We start from the raw sequence: 8,960 nt of genomic DNA on the forward strand, positions 1-8,960 counted from the left end.
CAAGGCCAGCCTGGTCTACACAGAAAAACCCTGTCTTAAAAAAAAAAAAAAAAAAAGTTGGGTGCAGTGTTGCATGCCTGCGATCCCAGGGATAGGGGGGTCAGAGGCAGGCAGATCTCTGTGAGTTTGAGGCCAGCCTGGTCTACAAAGTGAGGAGAGAGAGACAAGTCTACACAGAGAAACCCTGAGAAAGAAAGAAAGAAAGAAAGAAAGAAAGAAAGAAAGAAAAGTTAAAACTAGAACAACAACAAAAAGACATTAAGCAAAGATTGTGTAGCCATGTTAAATTCTTTCTTTTCAAGCTTGGTACCTGCGGTGTTGGGGAGCAAAGCCAGGGCATTGGTCATTCTAGGAAAACACTGTACTTGTTACATTTCTAATTATCCAATTTTGCTGAGTACGACCATACTTTAGGTGGGGAAAAAAAAAACAAAAAAACAAAACTGTGGAAAAAATCTCCAGAATAAATTCGGTAAGTGCTGAATTAACTGCAGATACAGTAAGTGTCTAAATGTTGAATGGGGAAAAACAAAATTTTTAGGAAACACTTCATTGTTTTGTTCAGAACCCTGTTACGTTTTCCTCTCGCATGCAGTCGGAATTCTTCCCTCTACTCCAGCAACACTCGGCTCTTCGCTTTCCCTCAAAAACACAAGTGTTCTCTCTGAACCTACCAAGCACTGTTCTCAAAAACATCCGCATGATTCCGTTTCCCATCTACCTAAACGTCACCTTCTCAAGAGTGCCTTTTCTCATCACCTCACCAACACTGCACTCGAGGGAACACGTTTGGACCCTTGCGTTTATCTCCTGTCTTCTTCCAACGGGATGTAGGCATGAGAGGCAGCTCCGTTTCAGTCGCTGATGTAATTCCAGCCTAGGGCAAGCTCTCCTAAGAATCTACAACATAAAATGTGGACACACACCCCACACCTCCAACTAAATGCTGTCACTTCAACTCTGCGCCTCAAACAAGTACTTCCGAAAAAAGAAACGCACGTTTATCACGTGCATAGTTTTATGCTGCTTGCGTGTGTGTGTCTACGTCTCTGCATACACCGAAATCTGTGTCTGTGAACGGCTCAGCACCGTGGAATTCCTAAGACATCACGTCTGCAGCGCATCCACGTCGCAAGTCCGGGGCCACAGCACGTATACTAGCCGTTCCGTCCCCTCGGCCACTTCTCCGGGAGTCCGGAAATTCCGGGCGAGGGCTCTCGGGGGAAGTCGGGAGGCGGTTGGCCGGCTCGTGACCGCGGCCAGCCCGCGGCGCGGAGCAGCGAGGCCGGACTGGGACCCGCCCGGCCGGGGCGGCGGCTGCCCGCTCCCCCACCCGCCCCGCGCGCGGCAGGCCGGGCCCCGCTCACCCGGCTCCCGGTTGATCTCGATGTCGAAGTGGCACTGCGGCCGGTCCTGTGCGCCCATCGCGGCGGCGGCGGCGGCGGCGGCGGCGGCGGGAGCTGCGGACAAGGAGGAGGGCGCTGAGGGCGGCCGGGGCGGGGCCGCCCGGCAGGGGCGCGGCCGGCAGGAGGCCGCCCGCCCGCCCCGGCCGCCGCACTCCCGGGAGCTTCTCACCTGGCCGCACAGCTCCGGGTCAGCGCAGGAGAACGCCCTGCCCGCGCCGCAGGAGCCCAACGTCACCAACGGAACGCCGCCTCCTCCGGCAGCGCGAGCCGCCCGGTGCCACGCCAAAGCTCGCGAGACCGGCAGCAAGTATCGCGAGAGGCCCTCCGCGCCCCGCCCCCCGGAATCAGCGTCCAATCCCGAGCGCGCAGAGGTCTGCGAGCTGTCACGGCTCTCGCAGCATCGCGAGGTTTCGCGTTGTCCGCCGGTGACTGCGGGCAGTGTGCAGGCCAGGCTTCCGGAGCCTGCGTGGCGTGTTGGCCTGTTCTCTCTCGGGGTTGGCACGGGCTACTCTGTACCGCGGACGCGCTCTTGCCCCGACGCGCGGGAACCAGGTGTGCCCCATTAGACGTGCCAGGCTGAGACAGGAGGAGCCTGGATTGCTGGGACTTTGTCAAAACCACGCAGCAACAAAACCCCGAAGCGAAACCCAACCACGGCGTTCCACACTGCAAGTCCAGCATTTGGTGGGTGAAGGCGGGAGATTCAGAATTAAGGTCGTCCTGAGCTTCGCACCAGCCCGAGGCTACGGGCGGCCTTGTCTGAAGAAACCCAGCCGGGAGGCCGGAGCGATGGCCCCGCCCTGGTGGCTTATAACCATTGCACTTTCAGGGTTTCCATCGCGTTCCTCACACCATCGTGGTCACCAGGCTTGCACATGGTTAGACCAGGCAGGCAAAACACTCAGACTAAAATTCTAGGAAAAAACGTCTGAGGGATAACACCTCTTAAGCTCAGCGCTCTGGAAGCAGAGGCCGGTCTGCCGTCAGCCTGGTCTGCGCACTGCCTTCTGCCCAGTCAAGGGCAGGCAGAGCTCAGTGAGTTAGAGGTGAGGCTGGTCCACAGAGCGCTTCCAGGACAGGACAGGCTCTGTAGAGAGACCATGTATTTATTTACAAGAGTGCCTACTTCTGCAGAAGACCTGGGTTGTTGGCGGCACCCACACCGGGTGGCTCACAAGCCACCCATGTAACTTCAGATCTACATTGCAGTGTAGCCCTCTAACCTTCCCAGACGCAGACATGGTGTACATGAGTTCATGAAGACATATACAGCTAAATTTTAAAAATAAATAACTAATACATTAAAAACAAACCTGGTAGGTTTGGAGGGTCGGTTCCCACCCCCTGCAGCGTCAGCGGGATAGCCCTGTTCTGTCCTAGACATTCTCCCTACCTCTTTTGTCAACTGGCACTTTCAGGATTTTGTTCACCTTTTAAATCCAGCCCCTGGCCTAAGAAATGTGAAGAGTTAAGGACACAAATACTTCGTTAGGAAGATATATGTATGTTGAGTGTAACTCTTGTCATAAAAGATGGCAAATATCTTCTCACAATCTTGGCCCTGGCTTTTCATTGCTTTTGACTGTTTTCTGCTCATTTTTATTTTTAAAAATTTTAAATAATGTTATTATTTTAAATAATAAAATGTTATTTGTAGGAGTTTTATAATATTTTTGTTAGTTTTTAAAAACTACTTTTATTTTGTGGGTAATATAATCATTCCCTATTCCACTTCCTTTTCCTCCCTTCAGACCTTCCCATAAACCCCTTTTGTTCTAGTGCTATATGTATGTTCGTGTATATACATAATATCGTTGAATACACCCTGCTCGGTATGTGTGTTACTTGTATGTTTTTATGGCTGACCATGAGGCATTAGATGACCAGTTGGTGAGGTCTGTCCTGGGAGACCATTTCTCCCTCTCAGCATGGTTGCTCATGGTTCTTCGTGTAGAGTTGAAGACTCCAGCTTGGCATGTTGTTATTGCTCAGCTTGTTTAAGCAGGCATGTTGGAGAGATTTAGGTGTAGGGCCTGGTTTTACTAGAAGATAAAATCTGACCGCAAACTCCCCTGACCCTGTGGCTCTGATCTTTCTGTCCCCTCTCCAGGAAATGGTCCCCAGACCTTGGCTATGGGAGTTTTTTGTACATGTGTCGGTTGTAGCTGGTCTCTCCAACTCTGCAATTTGATTAGCTGTGGTTTTCTCTACTAATCTGTTTATTGCAAGGCGAGTTTCCTTGATGAGGGGTAAAAACTACATGCAAAATATCTTTAAATTGCATCCATGTTTTATATCAAGCTTTCAAGTAGGAAGGGGACAAGAGAGAATAATAGGGGCGAATATGAGCAAAACATACTGTATACATGTATAAAAATGTCATTGTTAAACCTAGTATGTATATGCTAACAAAAACATTTCTCTTTTTCGGGGTGTCACATGGCCCAGGCTGACCTGTCTCCTGGCCCCACCTCCCAGGTGTGTCTGGTGTTGGTTATTAGACATCTTTTTCTTATTTTGCCTCAGTTCTGAATGCACCCTTTGCTTCTTTTCAATGTGTAATCCAGCCTCAAGCAGAGATACCTGCCTCTCCCTGAGAGGAAAGAGGAGAAAATTGGGCTGTGTGAAGATGGCATTAATTGATGTGGGATACATCAACAAAGAGACATTTTGGGATACTCAAGTGCACATCATTTATTATTATTATGTTATCAGATAATTAAGAAGCACTACTGATTTTGTTGACAGTGATAGTGGCACTGTTGTCACAGTGTTTACTGTGGGCCCTGCTTATTACTAAAATATTTACACGAAGAATATAGTGGAGTTAGAAGCAGCTTTCTTCACAGTCTAAACTGAATCACAGACTTTTTGCCCATGTTCTAAGCAGCTTGGTTGCTAATAATTCTGTGTCTGTTTCATAGGAGATGGGTTCCATTCAGTCACGTCTCCTATCAGCTTCCTGCGAGATCATTCCACTGCCGTTGTGAGACTGTTTGCATTGGCATCTGCGATGGTCGCTAAATAAATGAGATTTCTATGTAACACATGCTGGTACCTATGGATGAAAAACGGAAATCAGAAGCTTGTTTTATGCACCATGCAAGCTAGAAGAGAACCTACCCACTGAGGTGGAATGGTTTTTCCCAAACTGAATGACACACATCACCAACCTTTTTATTTATTTATTTTTTGAGACAGGGTCTTCCTGTATAGCCTTGGCTGTCTTCAAACTCAGAGATCCACCTCCCTCTGCCTTCCCAAGTGCTCCACTTGGCTTTGCCAACCTCCTTTTTAACGTAGACTCTCACCCATTCTCGTTTGCCCCTCCCACATCTACTCCAGGCCAAGCAACTATGACTCTTTTGCTTGGATAAAAACAACACAGTGTCCGTACTCCCATGATCTACTTTGCAGCCCTGCTTTATGCTACCGAGCTAGAGTTAACACAGAACAGCAAGACCCTCTCTTAACTGTTCTAAAACTCTTAAAATGCCATCGTTCCTATGTCTTATGTGACTGGTCATATATGACGGGGTCTGTTCTCCTCTCCTGTGGCTTCCCTCTGGGGCCTCCTGGATGTGGCCTGAGGATGGCCAGCACCTTTATGCTGCCTCACTGGTTTCTGAAGATCAGGCTTCCACTTGGTCTCACCTTACTAGAGATACCCTGCATCCTGCCTTCCACGCACTCTGCCTGGTCTCTACCTCACTAGAACTGAACCCAGGGCTTCCTGTGCATGACAGTTAAGCCCTCTACCATGCCCCTGACTTTCTCCTGTTCAAAGCACATATCATGGCATGTCTATTCATTTCTTCCCCTGGATCCTAGAGTCTAGAATTTGTCAGCTCCACAGGAGAGTAAGAATCTTCTGTGCTTCTCAGTCCCCAGAACATCACACGCCACCTCCCAGTCTATAGCACCACTGCTGGCCGTGGTGGCACACGCCATTAGCACTGGCACATGGGAGGCAGAGGCAGGTGGATTTCTGAGTTCAAAGTCAAGACCAGTCTACAGATCAAGTTAAGTTCCCGGACAGTCAGGGCTACATAGAAAAACCTTGTCCAAAAGGAGGACAAGAGAGAGAGAATGGGGAATCCTATGATCAGGGTGAACACATGACAATTGTCAGTTGCTTGCCATTCAGCATCAGACTTGAGAAATACAACTTCTACAATATTAAAAAAAAAAAAAAGATTTCTAGGACTTTCCTATCTTTCCACAAGAGTCAGTGTGCCAAAGAGATTATGCTGCAATCATTTTCTAAAAATAAGAAAATGTTTAAACTGTAAAAAAGCAAACCACCAAATGCTGGAGTCAAATGTAAGTAACTCAAAATAGTAATTCTGCTATTCCATTAAGGAACTTGGAGAAGGATTGTGGGTGACTTTTAGGAGGCAAAATAGTATGGCACTTTTAAGTATTTAAGTAATGATAAAACATTTTTCTAAAAGAAGTGGGGCCTAGTTCTTAGGAAGGGGCCTCAGACTGTTTCGTCCCATTCTGATATCTGATAGAGAGCACATTAGTTCCACCCTGAATTAACCTTGCAGAATTAACCTCGCAGAAATCCGACTGTGAGGTAACCGAATGGCCTGCCTTACTTACTGGGATGAAGTGACATCCACGAATCAGGAGGCCACAGCTCTTATCTTAGCCTCGCTTTCGGATGCTTCCCTCTGTCATCAGTTGACAAGGTCTTTATGTGAAACCCTGAACTCCAGGTTCCACCATAAACTATGTTGTCCTGAGCAATAAGTAAATAAACTTTAGAAGGCGGAGGTGGGAGGTAGGAGAGTCCTGCTATGCAATCGTAGCTGGCCATCCTCCCGCCAGGGCCAGCTAAGGGCTCGGTTACCGGCATGCAGGCTAAGTTAACCTCTTCCGCGCCTCCCTTTTCTCACCGATCCATGACCCAGGGCTGCCGCCCGTCCCCACTTACTGGACGCACTCGTTCGCGCGGCCCTTGTTCTGGTACTCCACGATACAGCGGATGAGCTGGTCGTTCTCCTCCAGCAGCTGAAAGGTGGCGAGGGGAAGCGCGGGGCGCCGGTCGGTCCGGGTCCCCTCCTCTCCCGGCCCCCAGGCTGCCCCCACACCAGGTCCCGCTCTCGGGGACACTCACCCGCTGTATAGTCTCCTGGTTGACCTTGGCCTTGCCGCGTAGCCAGTCAGGAGCGAAGATGACAGACATGCTGCGAGGAAACTCCGAGTCCCGAGGTGGGAGCAGCCGGGTCGCGCGCTGCTGACGCAACCTGCGCCGCGTGCGCCCCGCCCTCTGCGTGTGGGAGGGCCAGAGGGAGGGGAGCCCAAGAGACTCGACGCTGATTGGGCGGGGCGGGGCGGGGCGGGGCGTCGCCTGGGGTTGGGTGCGCCAGCACACGCAGGCTTGCTCTTGCGCAGTCTGGGACGCTGCTCTGGGGGCGGGACTTGGCTGATGATTGATGGCCAAGGGCTTAGCATCCTCTCCTTCAGCCTAGGTCCCTGTCCCCAAGCGCTCTAATTCCGTCCCCAAGCGCTGAGGGCGTTGCCTCCAGCCAGATCAAACCGGAAAGCACTAATATTAGCTTTTCTCTTATCCTCAAGATACTTGAACGGGCCTAGATTCTCTCTGGGGAATAAGAAAATGCATACCAGGGGTGCTAGTGGTCAAGAACCGTGCCTGCTCTTGCAGAGGACTGGATCCCAGACCTACATAAACAACCACCTGTAATTTCAGCTCCAGGAGATTGAACACACATGAGTAAAAATTGTTACGAAATCGCATTGTTTGTTGACACCCATATAAAGTACTATTTTCTCCATTGATGCGTTTTCCCGAGTCCTCTTGGCCAACTTTAGAACTTCATTTAAGGGGGAATCCTGAGGACTCCCTGGAGTTTTTTGGTCTCCCCCACCCCATGCCCTGCAGCAGGTATGCCTGCCACTTTCAGGCATATAAAGCAGCAGCTTCCTCATTTCCCAGCTTGGGAATCCAATAAGAGAAGTTGGGATGACTTCCCTGAGTGGAGTCAGGACTCAGAGCTCCTTGCTTCTCAAGTTCCCGCATCAGGCCTCCACGACAGGACTCTCCCAGAGATTCTATAGAGGACAGGATGGGCAGAAGCGGAGCCATGAAGAGCAGCTGGAGACGTCTTGGCACCGCTCTGCCCTCAGAGCGGAGGAATGATTTTAACAGGAAGGTGTCTGTGGAGATTATGGGGGTGGAGAGATGAAGAGGCATGGAAAGCCCTGAAGGTGACAGTGGTCATGAGGGGCCAGCGACTGCGGGGGTGGCACACCTCACCCAGTTCCCATTGCATTCTGCAGTAGTGCCTGAGCCTCATCAGGTGTGCCAGGTAGAAGCTGAAGAAACATTCCGTCTAAATCACATCCCAAACACTGACATTCCAAGGCTCCACCACACGTGAGAAGACCTTATTTTGTTGGTTTACTTCAGTTTTAAGAGAGTGTCTCACAAAGGATGTTCTTGCACTTTTAATTCTCCTGTCTGTCTACAGATATGGCTATGGTGCTGGGGACAGAGGCCATGGCTTCATGCATGCACACTTCATAAACATGCTACCACAGGAGCCACGCCCCGACCTGGAGTTTTCTACTTTTGCTCTTTTTAAACATTTATTTTAGATTTATTTATGTGTATGACTGTTTGGTCTGCAGAAATGCATTGCAGCTCGTGTCTGTCTGATGTCTGTGGATGTCAGGAGAGGCTGTCAAACCCTTCTGGAGTTACAGATAGTTGAGAGTCACTGTGTGAACCCAGGGAGTCAATCCAGGTCCTCTGCAAGAGTAACAAGCACTCTAAACCTCCGAGCCATTCTCTAGCCTTACTGATTTGTTTAAAACAGGGTCTTAAACTGTAGTCAAGCTGGCCTAGAATTCACGATTTCACGCAGGCTGGCCTCAAATTCATGACAGTGCTCCTGCAGACACTTCCTGAAGGCTGAGAATACAGGTGTGAGGCACGACGCTGCCTCAACCCAGAATGTTATAGGTCTATGTTTTCTCTGCCTAGACAGGGCACCCACAGGACAGGACTGTCAGTCTCCACTGTCTACCAGCTTTTCTTCTTTGTGAATGTTATGACTTAGCCTTGTGGAGGCTTGTTACAGACCTGCCCCGACTCGGTGTGGGAGGGGACTGTGGCAAGACTTGAATACCAGGACACAGCAACGCCCAAAGGCTATCCCAGACTACTACAAGCCTTCCTTTGTTACTTTCATAATGTCTGCGGTTACATAAGCCTGCCTCCATTTCCACCCACAAAAGAAACGCCGCTCAAAAGTCTTTACCCGGCTCAGGTCTCTCCCGGGACACAACCTGTGTGTCCTGCTGGCATGCTGGCGCCTGTAGGAGGCTCCTCCACGGAGACAGAGCTAATAGGCTATCTCTGCCTACATGGTAAAGGCGAATTAGGAGAATGTGTTCACAGAGGCTGAGAGACCACACGCTGGGGCACCAAGGGAGCCAGTTCTCAGCATCACTGACTGGCACCTGGCCTCAGAATCCAGAACACTGACTGGGACCGGGCAGGTGGCTTTGTGGGTAGAGCTC

At 50.2% G+C, this 8,960-nt stretch overlaps 2 protein-coding genes and 1 long non-coding RNA gene across 13 annotated transcripts in view; 1 reads left to right on the forward strand and 2 right to left on the reverse strand.

The window, feature by feature from the left end:
* Nktr (natural killer cell triggering receptor) overlaps nt 1-1,700 on the reverse strand; it is a 37,755-nt gene extending 36,055 nt beyond the window's left edge. For 8 of the 11 annotated variants that reach the window (XM_021647396.2, XM_021647395.2, XM_060385032.1 and 5 more), the window contains exons 1-2: nt 1,576-1,700; nt 1,368-1,460 (exon numbers count right to left, since the gene is read on the reverse strand). In XM_021647396.2, coding sequence (XP_021503071.1) covers nt 1,368-1,425 — 58 coding nt within the window. In that variant the 5' untranslated portion in view covers nt 1,426-1,460; nt 1,576-1,700. The other 3 variants (XM_060385030.1, XM_060385029.1, XM_021647387.2) reach the window with 2 other exon arrangements.
* Nucleotides 1,523-4,451, forward strand: LOC132654623 (uncharacterized). The gene is made up of 2 exons (XR_009592271.1): nt 1,523-2,090; nt 3,517-4,451. It is a non-coding gene; the product is annotated as an uncharacterized LOC132654623 (long non-coding RNA).
* On the reverse strand, nt 4,075-6,690 carry Ss18l2 (SS18 like 2). Its single transcript, XM_021647400.2, has 3 exons — nt 6,532-6,690; nt 6,349-6,425; nt 4,075-4,464 (listed from the first exon to the last, which is right to left on the reverse strand). Exons 1-3 carry the CDS (start codon nt 6,598-6,600, stop codon nt 4,377-4,379), a joined length of 234 nt encoding a protein of 77 aa, XP_021503075.1. The 5' UTR covers nt 6,601-6,690; the 3' UTR covers nt 4,075-4,376.
* Nucleotides 6,691-8,960: the final 2,270 nt, after the last annotated feature.

The sequence above is a fragment of the Meriones unguiculatus genome, chromosome 6 (genome assembly GCF_030254825.1).
Source record: "Meriones unguiculatus strain TT.TT164.6M chromosome 6, Bangor_MerUng_6.1, whole genome shotgun sequence".
In the NCBI taxonomy this organism is placed as follows: domain Eukaryota; kingdom Metazoa; phylum Chordata; class Mammalia; order Rodentia; family Muridae; genus Meriones; species Meriones unguiculatus.